The sequence below is a fragment of the Triticum aestivum genome, chromosome 4B, assembly GCF_018294505.1.
Source record: "Triticum aestivum cultivar Chinese Spring chromosome 4B, IWGSC CS RefSeq v2.1, whole genome shotgun sequence".
Classification (NCBI taxonomy): Eukaryota; Viridiplantae; Streptophyta; class Magnoliopsida; order Poales; family Poaceae; genus Triticum; species Triticum aestivum.
Genome location: NC_057804.1, coordinates 496,347,651 through 496,363,128, shown reverse-complemented (window position 1 = coordinate 496,363,128; position 15,478 = coordinate 496,347,651). Strand labels below are relative to the sequence as shown.

At 46.9% G+C, this 15,478-nt stretch overlaps 1 protein-coding gene and 1 non-coding gene across 3 annotated transcripts; both read left to right on the top strand.

Annotated features, from left to right (window-relative positions):
* The first annotated feature begins 3,529 nt into the window (after positions 1 to 3,529).
* LOC123092912 (heat stress transcription factor A-9) lies at positions 3,530 to 7,400 on the top strand. Of its 2 annotated transcripts, none has more exons than XM_044514769.1 (4): positions 3,530 to 4,008; positions 5,236 to 6,082; positions 6,486 to 6,554; positions 7,060 to 7,400. In XM_044514769.1, exons 1-3 carry the CDS (start codon positions 3,724 to 3,726, stop codon positions 6,506 to 6,508), a joined length of 1,155 nt encoding a protein of 384 aa, XP_044370704.1. In that variant the 5' UTR covers positions 3,530 to 3,723; the 3' UTR covers positions 6,509 to 6,554; positions 7,060 to 7,400. The 2 variants fall into 2 exon arrangements, with proteins under 2 accessions (XP_044370704.1, XP_044370703.1); XM_044514768.1 differs by having other exon boundaries at positions 3,531 to 4,008; positions 6,486 to 6,544.
* A 433-nt stretch (positions 7,401 to 7,833) lies between these two features.
* On the top strand, positions 7,834 to 7,904 carry TRNAG-CCC (transfer RNA glycine (anticodon CCC)). Its single transcript has one exon. It is a non-coding gene; the product is annotated as a tRNA-Gly (tRNA).
* Positions 7,905 to 15,478: the final 7,574 nt, after the last annotated feature.

Below are 15,478 nucleotides of genomic sequence, written 5' to 3'. Positions count from 1 at the left end.
GTAGCCTCAGCCCGAGCTGCTCTCCCTCTCCCTCCCGCAAGGACAAGCAGGTGTGCAAGATGAGCTTCCCCGACCTCGCCCCGCCCCTCCCGTCCTCACTGCCAACAACTCCGTCGGCCTCCTTGTCGCCGCCACCCGTCCCGGCCAGCGTGCTTTCACCACCTCCAGCCGGGCTGCCTGTTGGCTGCAAGTCGTGCGTCGTTCGGCCGGCAGCCCCGTCCGCTGCTCGATCCGATCCGGATTGGGAGCTCCTACCCGCTCTGCCGCAGCCGTCGCTGGGCCACCTGGCCAGGTTGGTGGAGTGTCCGTGGAGGTGCCAGAGGTGCCCCCAGGCAAGCTGCCAGCTTCCGCATCCGCGAGGCTCCCTGCTCCGGCCTCGCCCGTCGTCTCCGCCGCCAGGCTGGTTGTGGCTGCGCTGGCCTCCCGCAAGGCCGACCCGGCCATAGGTGGGCGGATGGCCGGCGCGGGCGCCACCCCCGCTCCCCTTGCTGGCGTCTCCTCCGGCCAGCTGTCGTCGTCCCCGACGTCAACGCCGTCATCCTTGCGGGGGCCAGATCAGGCGGATCCATCACCGACAGGTCTTTCATGCACCATCCCGGAGGCTTCTCCCGTGTGTCCTGGTTGGGGGGACTGGCTTGGATGTTTCAGAGAGAAGACGACGCCCGCTGATCCCATATGTTGCGCCCCAACAGCTCGTGGGGAAACGTTGGAAGGCTGGCACCTTGTCACCGAGCGCCGTCGTTTGCCATCTTCTCAGGCCTTTTGTCAGCCCGCTTTCAATGCCCGGTCGGCTCCTCCGTCGTGGTTGAAGGATCGATGTTTTCGGTGCCTCTCCAAAGGTCATCATGCCCACTCTTGGAGGGACCCAATTCGGTGCAGAAGCTGCCTCTATTTCGGCCACACTACTCGCTTCTGTCATGCAAAGAACACCAGCCACCAGTCTATGCCGCTTCGACGTACTGCTCCGTCGCCCTCCCAAGTGCCTGCTCCTGCCAAGGATGTTACCATGGTAGAGGTGCCGCTGCAGTCTGTCCTCGCGGAGCAGGCTGAGCTGCAAGACTGCCTGATGAGAGTTGAGAGTTTTTTGGCGAGAGCTGAGGCGGTTCTGTGCAGGCTCACAATCATGCCAGATTTGCCTCCGTTGGCCGAGATCCAGGTTAATTCCAAGGGCGAGGGTGAAACAGACCCCTATGGTTGTTTCTCTCCTCGTGATAGGCACATCGCCGTGGTCGTCACTCTAGTGATGCAGATTATGCCTGGGCTGCAGGAGCTATGTGAGGCACCATCTCTGCCTTTGTCGATGGTGCTTCCAAAGGAGATGGGCTTGGTGATGCCCATGATGCCATCTTTGCCAATGTTGGCGGCAAGCCCGCCATCCGTCGTTGTGGACAATGAGGGTCATGATTCGCCTCTGTCATGTGTGCATCTGGAGACGCCTGAGTCCATCGTGTCGGTGGTACCTGTGGTTGATGATGTTGAAGCAGTCGGTGTGTTGCCGCCTGGTCCTTTGGAGCCTAGCCAGCCGCTTGCCTTTGTGGATCATGGAGTTTCTGATGCTTCGGTCACCCAGTCGCGGGTGTCAGTTGGGCGGGTTTCTGTGCGTGACAAGGTCAACGAGATTCTCTTCGAGTTGGAGATTCACAGCTTGCTCGCACGTTTGGAGAGGGCTAGCCCTGGATCTGGCAAGAAGATTGTGGAGGAGGCTCTCAAGAGCAAGAGCAAGAAGAGTAGCGCCACAGAAAAGGCGTCCGCAGCTGCTTGATGGTTGGTCACCAGTCTCTTAGGTTGTCCTTATGGCTTGGCTTATCTCCGTGGATTTGATGGTACCTGTGGTCTTCGTTGAGGGCTTCTTTGCGATGCCGCAGCGTGGGGACTGGTGGTCGTTATGTGTTGGGTATGATTGTCGGGTCGATCATGTGCTTATGGGGTTGCATTCTCTGTGAGTAGTCCGCACGTGATCTGTTTGTATCGGTTTTTGCCCAGTTTTCCGTAAATTAACTGGGCAATTCTCTTCTGCTTAATTAATCGATAAGGCAAATCTTTTGCCTCTGTTTCAAATAATAATAATAATAATAATAATAATAATAATAATAATAATAATAATAATAATAATAATAATAATAATGAATAACTCTTTCTGGATCAGGCATTACACTGTTACAAATGTATGCTGAAGCTACCCCTTACGACAAGGAAAAAGAGGATGAATGCTTTCTATCTTCACCAGATTTGTAGCATGTTCCAAATTGTTGGCTCTTTCTTATTTGAGGATTCATCATGTTTTTTGTAATTTAGAAGCTGACCTGAAAGCTTGATAAGGTTAAGCTTGACAAATACTCTGGAATATTGTTCCTTCCATCTTTTTTTTCTTTCTAACCCATTTCAGTTTCTATACGCACAGAGCGTCTTACGTCATTGTAAGTTAGTATGGTTGCCAACGCATAAACACATACAAAACCGGATAAATACTTTCTATCATGATAATTATTGGATTTCTTTTAGCCTTTTTTACATTTCAGTTAGTTCTTGTAAATCATCTTTATTTTATATAGAATTCGTTGTAGTCACATATCATCTTCTATTTCCTATTATCCATAGTAGGTAGCTATATAATTTTGGCAATCCACACAACCATAAAATATATATAATTTGATCCAAATTAGTCAAGTATATATTTTGCTACGGAGATTAGTAGAATAAAATAAGATTCAAGAATTAAGCATCTTGAACAATATAATTGCACCGTAAGGCAGTTTATACTTCTTTTTCCTGACTACACTCGAATAGAAGACTACACTACAAGCCTATATTACCGCATTAATAAATAATTACTGATTTTATTTAAATAAGAATATTTTCCTGCGATTACTATATGAAGCAACATAACCACTGTCGTGTCTCACTTTTGAAAATACAATTTGAGCGACATCAAACATTGTGTATCCATTTGATTTATATTTTTAAAAACATTTATTTTTTATATTATGTGAATCTCATCCGATTTACGTTTGAGACGTGCGTTGTACGTGCATGCTTACTAGTTTGACAAGTGTAATTCCAGTCCAAGTCCGACGACAGCAATGACGTTGGTGACTTGGCGACTGCGACACTCTCGTACTCGCCATCTGGCCCATCGTTCCAGGGCCACCGTGTGGATTCTCCATTCGTCTTTTTCTTTGAGAGGTTCTTCGAATGCAGCGCTGCTTCCCAGCCCCCACCGGCCCCGCCCATGCCATCGAGCGGGACGCGACGCAACCACGCTGGCTCTTGCGCCCCACAGAAAAAATCGCAAAATGTGGAAAACGCTCGCCGCACAGAAAATTGCCATGGCGTAACCCTCACACACCGACACATGGGGCCCGACGCCTTCAGGCCCACAAGTCATCGTCGAATAAAAACACGGGAGCGCAGCTGTAAAACCAACGAATACGTTATTCCAAAGCAATTTCCGGGCACGCGCCTTGCGTGATCTGACGCACGCACAAATATCGCCGACCCTACCACATTTTTTTTCGTTTTGAACTTCCATAGATTTCTTTCTTAATCCTGAACCTGAAGGCAGGCAGCCCAAACACGAACAAGTCGCAGACCCCTCCAACCCAAAAATTCCCCAAAATCATCCGAACCCAAACCGAAATCCCCACACCGATACGCCTTCCTCCTCCCGTCTCGCCGCCCTCATCAATCTCGAACGAAGCTAGGGTTTCCGCTCCCCGCACCGCCATGGGCTCCAGCAAAGGCTCGCCCCCGCCCTCCGGCGCCGGCCCCTCGTCTGCCGGGAATGCCCCCGCGCCGGTGGGTCCGGCGCCGAGGCCGCCGGAGGTGGCGCCGTTCCTCACCAAGGTGTACGACATGGTGTCGGACGCGGCGACCGACAAGGTCATGTCGTGGACCGACGCCGGCAACAGCTTCGTGATCTGGGACGCGCACGCCTTCGAGCGCGACCTGCTCAGCCGCCACTTCAAGCACCGCAACTTCAGCAGCTTCATACGCCAGCTCAACACCTATGTGAGATTCCCTCAGCCTCCTCGCTCGTTTCCGGTGCGAGCCGGTTTTTTTTTTTTGCGTGTGATTTTGAGTTGAATTGGATGCAATTGCTATCGCGGAGCATATGTTTCCTTTATTATAATTTCGTAATGTGCTATTGCGGCTAATTGCGAATTTAGTCCAAGTTAAATGTCTGGAGTAGCTCTCGGTGTAGCTTAGACAAACCTGTGTTTTAATGCGTGATCATTTTCGCTTGAATCCAGTTTGTTACAGGCTGTTGCTTTGTTCAATTTGTGCTTGTTGCGCTGAGAACTTGTGGCAATACAATTTCGATTCGGGTAATATGCGGACTTACCATTCCGGGTTAAAGCATTTGTTCCAAATCTGTCCATGCTTTGGTATCCAGTAGTAAAAATGCTTTTAGCAGTCTTCTTTATATATATGAAATATAATTGTGCGTGTGGCCAATGGAATTTTGTGGATCTGATCAAAATAACTACCGCTCGTAGCAGTTCTGCTGAACATGCCTTGAGTTCTATTGGCACGGAATGCATGCTATTGAAACTCCTTTCTATATTTTGGATTCTGCATATTTGGCATCTACCAAACTTTATTTATGGTAGGAGTACAAAAGAATGAAGCTACTTAATGTAGTGTCTTCGCTTCATGCTTAACTTAATAGTATCCTGACTGTTGTGTTTTTGAATGAAATCAAATAAATGTTTCGTCTGCATTGACATAATATCTAATCTTCCGCGTGAGCATTTCTTTTATGCTGGTTGGAACTTTGTTTTACCTACCCAAATATATTTGATGAATGATGCTGTGCTTTTGATGAGTGTCTATCAGTATCCAGAGTCTCGAGCCAGATTCTTGCAGTCAGGGATTCAATACTTGTCAGCTTCTCCTTCCAATTTTTATACTGTTTCTTTCATGTCCATGTGCTGAATACAAGAGCAGACGGATTTTTTCTCACTGGATTGTATACATGCTCTTAAAGATTTTGTTGTGACCACATGAATTGCTGCTCTTGGCTCCATATACTTTTGGTAAAACTTCCTCATGAAGCATGTAACTTTCAACACTGCAATGAAATCAGTGGTAGCATAATGACCTGTTATTTACTCTAGAGAAAACCTTGCATAAATTGCGCTGTTTTTTTGGATGCTCTCTATGTTCTCTATCTTCAGTTTTAAGCATTCTAAGATATCTTATTTGGTGAACTTATCCATGCTTCTTGTTATCTAGGGATTTCGTAAAGTTGACCCTGATAGATGGGAGTGGGCCAACGAGGGGTTCCTTAGGGGCCAAAAGCATCTTCTGAAAATCATTAAGAGAAAGAAGAGACCTCAGGAAGCAGGTCGTGAGTTGGAGAAGGCACCTGTCAAAGCTGCACCTGGTACTGAAAATATTGAAATAGGAAGATATGGCGGGCTTGTAAAGGAGGTGGAAACCCTTAAGAGGGATAAAGCTCTTCTCATGAAGCAGCTTGTGGATCTCAGGCTCTACCAGCAAAGCTCTAACCTTGAAGTCCAGAGTTTGATTCAGCGCCTTCAAGTAATGGAACAGAACCAGAAGCAGATGATGGCACTTCTAGCAATCGTTGTCCAGAACCCTAGTCTTCTCAACCAGCTTGTGCAGCAGCAGCAGCAGCAGCGCAGGAATAACTGCGTTTATGAGGATGGAAACAAGAAAAGGAGGTTCCCTGCTCTAGAGCAGGGTCCAGTAACTGATCATGAGACTTCTGGCGCAGGGGCCGAAATCATTCAGTATCGGCCTCCTGTCCCTGAAACTTCTAGCCAAGTAATAGCAGATGAAGCATTTTTGTCGGCCACTGCACAACCAATCTCTAGTCCTGCACTTAACATGCCCATGGACATCGACACTCAAACGACCTCGGACAACCTCAACACACAAGGTTCATCTGGGGACATTTTTGCTGACATGCCTGCTCTACCAGACTTTGAAGACATGCATCTGTGGTTTAACGAAGACGGGGAACCTACTTTAACTATTCAAGATTATGATGAGTCTCCCCAGTCAGGGCAGGACTGTCAGATGGAAGCACAGCATAACTACAATTACCCTCAACATGGTATTCTCTAGTTTGATGTACGCCGAATGTTTGTGTTGTTCTTTTTCTGCAAATCGTGCAGACTGTATTTTATGTAGCTGCCAATTTCGTATGTCCAATGACACACTATGCACTTCATGTGCACAAGTGGAGTTCAGATTAGTAGGATTTTGCAAAGTTTATACCATGCCTTCTCCTTCCCGTGATGTCAGGGAAATGAATTTTATTTCTGTCTGTTTAATACTCCCTCCGTCCGGAAGTACTTGTCATTGAAATGGATGTATCTACATGTATTTTAGTTCTATATACATCTATTTTCATCCATTTTGATGACAAGTAATTCGGGCGGAGGGAGTATGTTGTTATGATGTTCTGTTACTATCTCAGTGATTCTATACAAATCTGACTCACTCTCTTATTTCAGCTGATGCCATAACTGAAGCATAGGTGGTGGTCTAGGAGCACATTGGGCAGCAACATTAGGTTCGCAAGGGTCCATAAAAAGATCACCATTATGTTCTATTTACTGAAAGTTACTTCGTATTTGATAAACAGAACAAAATGTAGCTGTGTACTTTAGCAGTCACCAATGTCATCAAAATATAATCATGTTCAATTTGATATTCTTCACCAACAAGGACAAAAGAGGATGCATGCAGAAAAAAAAAACCCGGGGAGCATTTAGATGTCTAACTAGGTATTCAATATTTAGATGTGTGATAGAACTTTAACATGATTCTGTTGCATCGGTATTAGGTTGCTGCCCTTTCAGAATTCAGAGTTAGTACTTCATGCTGCATCTCTTAGTCAAACCGGACTTCACATATTTGTAACCTTGTTTTCGAAGATCTGCTTGGTTGATATGAATGTTATTTTGTTCTAGTAGGAGCTAGGTTCAGTTCGATGGTGACTAATTTTACAAAGATCAGTTGGAAGGAATCATTTTGCTGTAGGGCTTGACGATTGTTCTCCTACTGACTCAGTTGCCTTTCCTTCAGCTTCCGGGTGATCAAAGTATGGAGGCATGGTGATGCGTGAGGTGCGCGCCATTGGCAGTGAAAGCAGGAGTTGTGCTCAGAGTGTCGTATACTCGTATGGCAATGCTCGAAAGACATTAACCGTCGTTGACCATACAGGATTCTTTTGTTGTTTTTTCGGGCATAGGACAGGGATTTTTGCGCTACCCTACTCCTCGTCCTTGCAGTAGAATAGCCAGCAACATGAAATTCACTCTGTATATGCTGTTGTGTTCTGTAAATGTCAACCTGTTCTGTACATTCTGTGAACTTCCAGCGAAAATGTAATGTTCCATTGACATTTGTGAAGCGGTTTTCTAGTACGCGTTGCGTCTTATCTACGTGCAGGGTACATAGACGGGAAGCTATGGCGAGAACCATGCACACGGACACCCGTTTTTGCTCCCGGACATGAACTATTCCATATGCACTGCAAGCATTGTCTTTTTTTTCCGAGAAAACAGCGGGAGCTCTGCCTTTGCATTAAGAAGAAAAGAATTGACCAGTTTATAAAGAAAACTGGCCGAAAACCACACTGCAAGCATTGTCAACATAAGAACCGGATTTGTTCGCGGACATGAACAATTTTATATACATTGCGAGCATTGTCAATATAAAACCGTATTTGTTCCCAGACATAAACAACTTACTCTACAGCTTCCTGCTGTGTAGAGAATACTATCTTAGTTTATACTTATGGTGGTGCGATGTGTCAAGTTCTATTATAAATCCCATAGGAAGCATCTTGGCATGAAAGCGCATCTGGTGTAGTGGTATCATAGTACCCTCCCACGGTACTGACCAGGGTTCGATTCCCTGGATGCGCACTCAACTTTTGAAGCTTCGGTTTTTGCAAATCTATTACACTGCGTTTAGATGTCTGTATTGCAGCCTTGAATTGGATTTGGTATTCCCGAACCGTCCATTCAGCTGTTTGGGTGCGCACTGAAACATCGAATGGAGATGAGGCCAAATACAGCGCTGTTTGGCGGAGCGAAGAAGCTCTAGCGGCACCGCGTCATGCTCCTCTGCGCATGGCTACTCCTGCATCCCGGCGACGTAGCAGCAACCGCGGCGTTCCTCGCGGCGGTGGCGTCTGGATCCTCTCCATAGAGCGTGGCCGACCTTCTCAGCCATTACTTCCGGCGGTGGCGGCCACCGCGACATCGCGGAGTGGCGGGTGGCGGTGGCGGCGACAGCGGCCCAGAGCCAGCGCGCGGGCGGAGATTCTTCCCACAGCCGGCGTTTGGATTCGCGCCATGGATCCATGCCCGACCTTCTCCTCACAGCCTGAGATCCGCGCCATCAGGCGGCGTCCGCATCCATCGGCGCGGGCGGAGATGCTTCTGACGGCAGGCTGAGCGGCTGGCGCGCGGCACAAAGAGGAGCACGACCGCGCGCGGAATTAGATCCAGCCCCTCTGCGGGGTCTGCTTCGTCCTTTGATCCTAGCTAGCTGAGTCTGCTTCGTCCTCTGAACTTCTCCCCATTCACTAGGAAGCAACACTTTCAGTTCGTTGTAGCCAAGGTAGACGGTGGATGGTCCAGATCGAGTTTGCTTCTTCCTCTGAATTTCTCCTCGTTCACTAGCTAGCTGTATTGTGATTCCAAAAAAATGTATGGTGATATGAAACTTGTGATTTGTGAAGTAAACAATACATGATAGCTTTTACTCCAATTTGTTGTGCAAATTTCATTTTGATACACGAAGAGCAAAGCATAAGCCACAAACTGTATATTTTTTGTCATTTTTATTGCTATATAATCATTTTTATTCTAGATTGTATTAAAAAATTGAGTCATAAAGAACAAAGCATAATCTTCATACTCATGTAAATATACAATTCCATAGTTTGTCATCCAAACAAGATTTGGTATTGAAACCTCTATGAGATTCCATGAGCCAATTCGGTGAACAACCAAACAAGCGAATTCGTATTCATTCTCATTTCAGTTTCCTTGCTGAATTGGTATTGCAACCAATTCAATACGGAGCCCTTCAATACAGACATCCAAACAGAGCGTTAACAATTTGCCCAAGGAAATGCTCATGCAAGTTTTCATCTTAGGAATATCAAATTAGTTTAATACTTGTAATACCAAGAAAACCCCTTCATAAATGTCAATGGAACATTATTCAGATGGACATTCATATGCCTCTTTCAGGATTTTTAGAGTTCATGTGCATTCCAAAGAGAAAAGTCTTGTACTTTGTCTAAATGAATTTTACTTGGTGTTTTATGTAACTGTTTCGTCTGGAAGCTTCGGTTTTTGCAAATCTATTAACAATTTGCCCAAGGAAATGCTCATGCAAGTTGTCATCTTAGGAATATCAAATTAGTTTAATACTTGTAATACCAAGAAAACCCCTTCATAAATGTCAATGGAACATTATTCAGATGGACATTCATATGCCTCTTTCAGGATTTTTAGAGTTCATGTGCATTCCAAAGAGAAAAGTCTTGTACTTTGTCTAAATGAATTTTACTTGGTGTTTTATGTAACTGTTTCGTCTGGAATCTTGTACTTGTAGCAAGCACTTATGAAGCGACTAGAAACCCTAGCCGCTGCCCAGAGAGTCCCTTCGTTCGTTCCTCCGTCGGCTTCCCTCCATCGGCGACCTTGGTCGTCGGTGGTGAGGGGGGTCGCCGGATCTACGCGTGTGGATCGTGTAGCTTTATGTTAGGCCCTAGTAGCTTTTTTTTTGCCGTTCATCGTCTTCACTTCGGAGGCGCCGATGGCGGCGCTGAATAAAGAAGGTTGAGATCTGTCCCCAACGAGGCAATCGGTCCTATGGTTGGGGATGGATTCGGAAATAAGTGTGTTCAAGTAAGGATGGTGTGGCGGCGACATCATCCTCGTGGTGGGCCTGTGTCCTCGGGCTCCATCGTTGCGACAGCGTTTGCTCCAACGCCAGTGCGGAGCTTGGGAGGTAGTCTAGGAGCGGATGCAGATTGTGGTCTGCATCGACGATATTTGAAAGACGGAACATTGGCTGGGTTCGGGGTTGATGGATGACAGGTATGGTTTCCTTTTTCGGCGTCTTAGTCGTGGTGGTGTGCCAGATTTGGAGTTCGACGACGTGTCTGGGGTGTTGCCCTGGTCTGATTCGTTCAACAACAATGGCTTTACTTTTGGTGAGCCACCTTGGAGGTCCGCAAAATTGCTTATTAGCGATGGAGCCGCGTCGAGCTCGGGTAAGGAGGTCATCCATCATTTTTTCTTTGATGGCTGCTATGGTGGTGCCGGAGGCAGGTGACGGGAGTTTGTATTAAGATCAACGATGTTCTGCTATCTTTTCAATATTGTCATGTCGGTCTTTACGTGACTTTACTTTGTTTTTCATGATATGAATGAAACATGTGTTACCATGAAAAAAAGACGGAAATATTAACGCCCACACGTGTGGGCGTCTCGCAACTCGCTGTAGGACCTTGAAGTATGTCTAGAGGGGGGGGTGATTAGACTACTTGACCAATTAAAAACTTAACATTTTCCCAGTTTTAGAGTTTGGCAGATTTTAGCAACTTTGGACAAGTCAAGCAATCATCACGCAATTCAAGCAAGCATGCAAAGAGTATATAGGCAGCGAAAATTAAAGCATGCAACTTGCAAGAAAGTAAGGGGAAGGGTTTGGAGGATTCAAACGCAGTTGGAGACATAGATGTTTTTGTCGTGGTTCCGATAGGTGGTGCTATCGTACATCCACGTTGATGGAGACTTCAACCCACGAAGGGTAACGGTTGCGCGAGTCCACGGAGGGCTCCACCCACGAAGGGTCCACGAAGAAGCAACCTTGTCTATCCCACCATGGCCGTCGCCCACGAAGGACTTGCCTCACTAGCGGTAGATCTTCACGAAGTAGGCGATCTCCTTGCCCTTACAAACTCCTTGGTTCAACTCCACAATCTTGTCGGAGGCTCCCAAGTGACACCTAGCCAATCTAGGAGACACCACTCTCCAAGAAGTAACAAATGGTGCGTTGATGATGAACTTGCTCTTGTGCTTCAAATGATTGTCTCCCCAACACTCAACTCTCTCTCTCTCATAGGATTTGGATTTGGTGGAAAGAAGATTTGAGTGGAAAGCAACTTGGGGAAGGTTAGAGATCAAGATTCATATGGTAGGAATGGAATATCTTGGCCTCAACACATGAGTAGTGTCGGTGTCAAAACCGGCGGATCTCGGGTAGGGGGTCCCGAATGTTGGAAATATGCCCTAGAGGCTATAATAAAAGTATTATTATATTTCATTGTTCATGATAATTGTCTTTTATTCATGCTATAACTGTATTATCCGGAAATCGTAGTACACGTGTGAATACTTAGACCACACTATGTCCCTGGTAAGCCTCTAGTTGACCAGCTCGTTGTGATCAACAGATAGTCATGGTTTCCTGACTATGGACATTGGATGTCGTTGATAACGGGATCACATCATTAGGAGAATGATGTGATGGACAAGACCCAATACTAAGCATAGCATAAAAGATCGTGTAGTTCGTTTTGCTAGAGCTTTGCAAGTGTCAAGTATCTCTTCCTTCGACCATGAGATCGTGTAACTCCCGGATACCGTAAGAGTGCCTTGGGTGTATCAAACATCACAACGTAACTGGGTGACTATAAAGGTGCATTACAGGTATCTCCGAAAGTAGCTGTTGGGTTGACACGGATCGAGATTGGGATTTGTCACTCCGTATGACGGAGAGGTATCTCTGGGCCCACTCGGTAATGCATCATCATATTGAGCTCAATGTGACCAAGGTGTTGGACACGGGATCATGCATTACGGTACGAGTAAAGTGACTTGCCGGTAACGAGACTGAACAAGGTATTGGGATACCGACGATCGAGTCTCGGGCAAGTAACGTACCGATTGACAAAGGGAATTGCATACAGGGTTTGATCGAATCCTCGACATAGTGGTTCATCCGATGACAACATCGAGGAGCATGTGGGAGCCATCATGGGTATCCAGATCCCGCTGATGGTTATTGACTAAGAGCGTCTCGGTCATGTCTGCATGTCTCCCGAACCCGTAGGGTCTACACACTTAAGGTTCGGTGACGCTAGGGTTATGAAGATATGTATATGCAGAAACCCGAATTTTGTTCGGAGTCCCGGATGAGATCCCGGACGTCACGAGGAGTTCCGGAATGGTCCGGAGGTAAAGAATTATATATAGGAAGTGCTATTTCGGGCATCGGGACAAGTTTCGGGGTTATCGGTATTGTACCGGGACCACCGGAAGGGTCCCGGGGGTCCACCGGGTGGGGCCACCTGTCCCGGGGGGCCACATGGGCTGTAGGGGGTGCGCCTTGCCCATCATGGGCCAAGGGCACCAGCCCCTATAGGCCCATGCGCCTAGGGTTTCCCCCTAGGAGGAGTCCTAGTGGTGGAAGGCACCCCTAGGTGCCTTGGGGGGGAGGGAAACCTCCCCAGGCCGCCGCCCCCCTAGTAGATCTCATCTACTAGGGCCGGCGCCCCCCTGGCACCCCTATATATAGTGGGGGAGAGGAGGGACTTGATACACCAGCCCCTGGCGCCTCCACCTCCCCCCGTTACGTCTCTCCCTCGTATTCTCGGCGAAGCCCTGCTGCTGTGACGCCCTGCATCCACCACCACGCCGTCGTGCTGCTGGATCTTCATCAACCTCTCCTTCCCCCTTGCTGGATCAAGAAGGAGGAGACGTCTCCCGTCCCGTACGTGTGTTGAACGCGGAGGTGCCGTCCGTTCGGCGCTGGTCATCGGTGATTTGGATCACGTCGAGTACGTCTACATCATCACCTTGCAAGCTTCCGCACGTGATCTACAAGTGGTATGTAGATGCAAACTCTCTCCCTAGACTCGTTGCTTAGATGAAATCATAGATGGATCTTGGTGAAACCGTAGGAAAAATTTTAATTTTCTGCAACGTTCCCCAACAGTGGCATCATGAGCTAGGTCTATGCGTAGTTCTCTTTGCACGAGTAGAACACAACTTTGTTGTGGGCGTGGATTTTGTCATCTTACTTGCCTCTACTAGTCTTTTCTTGCTCAACGGTATTGTGGGATGAAGCGGCCCGGACCAACCTTACACGTACACTTACGTGAGACCGGTTCCACCGACTGACATGCACAAGTTGCATAAGGTGGCTGGCGGGTGTCTGTCTCTCCCACCTTAGTTGGAGCGGAATCGATGAACAGGGCCCTTATGAAGGGTAAATAGAAGTTGACAAAATCACGTTGTGGTGATTCGTAGGTAAGAAAACGTTCTTGCTAGAACCCAATTGCAGCCACGTAAAAGATGCAACAACAATTAGAGGACGTCTAACTTGTTTTTGCAGCGATTGATCATGTGATGTGATATGGCCAGAAGTTGTGATGAATGATGAATTGTGATGTATGAGATCATGTTCTTTGTAATAGGATTCACGACTTGCATGTCGATGAGTATGACAACCGGCAGGAGCCATAGGAGTTGTCATTATTTTTTGTATGACCTGCGTGTCATTGAATAACGTCATGTAAACTACTTTACTTTATTGCTAAACGTTAGTCATAGAAGTAGAAGTAGTCGTTGGCGTGACAACTTCATGAAGACACGATGATGGAGATCATGATGATGGAGATCATGGTGTCAAGCCGGTGACAAGATGATCATGGAGCCCCGAAGATGAAGATCAATGGAGCTATATGATATTGGCCATATCATGTCACAACTATATAATTGCATGTGATGTTTATTATGTATTATGCATCTTGTTTACTTAGGACGACGGTAGTAAATAAGATGATCCCTTATAAAATTTCAAGAAGTGTTCTCCCCTAACTGTGCACCGTTGCTACAGTTCGTCGCTTCTAAGCACCACGTGATGATCGGGTGTGATGGATTCTTACGTTCACATACAACGGGTGTAAGACAGTTTTACACAGCGAAAACACTTAGGGTTAACTTGACGAGCCTAGCATGTGCAGACATGGCCTCGGAACACGGAGACCGAAAGGTCGAACACGAGTCGTATGGAAGATACGATCAACATGAAAATGTTCACCGACGATGACTAGTCCGTCTCACGTGATGATCGGACACGGGCTAGTCGACTCGGATCGTGTAACACTTAGATGACTAAAGGGATGTCTAATCTAAGTGGGAGTTCATAATTTGATTAGAACCTTATTATCATGAACTTAGTCTAAAACCTTTGCAAATATGTCTTGTAGATCAATGGCCAACGCTAATGTCAACATGAACTTCAACGCGTTCCTAGAGAAAACCAAGCTGAAAGATGATGGCAGCAACTATACGGACTGGGTCCGGAACCTGAGGATCATCCTCATAGCTGCCAGGAAACAATATGTCCTAGAAGGACCGCTAGGTGACGCTCCCGTCCCAGAGAACCAAGACATTATGAATGCTTGGCAGTCTCGCGCTGATGATTACTCCCTCGTTCAGTGCGGCATGCTTTACAGCTTAGAACCGGGGCTCCAAAAGCGTTTTGAGCATCACGGAGCATATGAGATGTTCGAAGAGCTGAAACTAGTTTTTCAAGCTCATGCCCGGGTCGAGAGATATGATGTCTCCGACAAGTTCTACAGTTGTAAGATGGAGGAAAACAGTTCTGTCAGTGAGCACATCCTGAAGATGTCTGGGTTGCACAACCGTATGACCCAGCTGAACATTAACCTCCCAGATGAGGCGGTCATTGACAGAATCCTCCAGTCGCTCCCACCAAGCTACAAGAGCTTTGTGATGAACTACAACATGCAGGGAATGGAAAAGACCATTCCTGAAGTGTTCTCGATGCTGAAGTCAGCAGAGGCTGAAATCAAGAAAGAACATCAAGTGTTGATGGTCAATAAGACCACTAAGTTCAAGAAGGGCAAGGGTAAGAAGAACTTCAAGAAGGACGGCAAAGATGTTGCCGCGCCTGGTAAGCCAGTTACCGGGAAGAAGTCAAAGAATGGACCCAAGCCTGAGAATGAGTGCTTTTATTGCAAGGGGAAGGGTCACTGGAAGCGGAACTGCCCCAAATACTTAGCGGATAAGAAGGCCGGCAACACCAAAGGTATATTTGATATACATGTGATTGATGTGTACCTTACCAGTAATCGTAGTAACTCCTGGGTATTTGATACCGGTGCCGTTGCTCATATTTGTAACTCACAGCAGGAGCTGCGGAATAAACGGAGACTGGCAAAGGACGAGGTGACGATGCGCGTCGGGAATGGTTCCAGAGTCGATGTGATCGCCGTCGGCACGCTGCCTCTACATTTACCTACGGGATTAGTTTTGAACCTTAATAATTGTTATTTAGTGCCAAGTTTGAGCATGAACATTGTATCAGGATCTCGTTTAATACGAGATGGCTACTCATTTAAGTCTGAGAATAATGGTTGTTCGATTTATATGAGAGATATGTT

What these genes read in the sequence shown, in the direction of transcription:
- LOC123092912 (XM_044514769.1), top strand. Translation starts at nt 3,724, where the DNA reads ATGGGCTCCAGCAAAGGCTCGCCCCCGCCCTCCGGCGCCGGCCCCTCG. An exon ending in TACGCCAGCTCAACACCTAT is followed by an intron (nt 4,009 to 5,235) that starts GTGAGATTCCCT and finishes CTTGTTATCTAG; the next exon opens with GGATTTCGTAAAGTTGACCC. An exon ending in CTACAATTACCCTCAACATG is followed by an intron (nt 6,083 to 6,485) that starts GTATTCTCTAGT and finishes CTCTTATTTCAG; the next exon opens with CTGATGCCATAACTGAAGCA.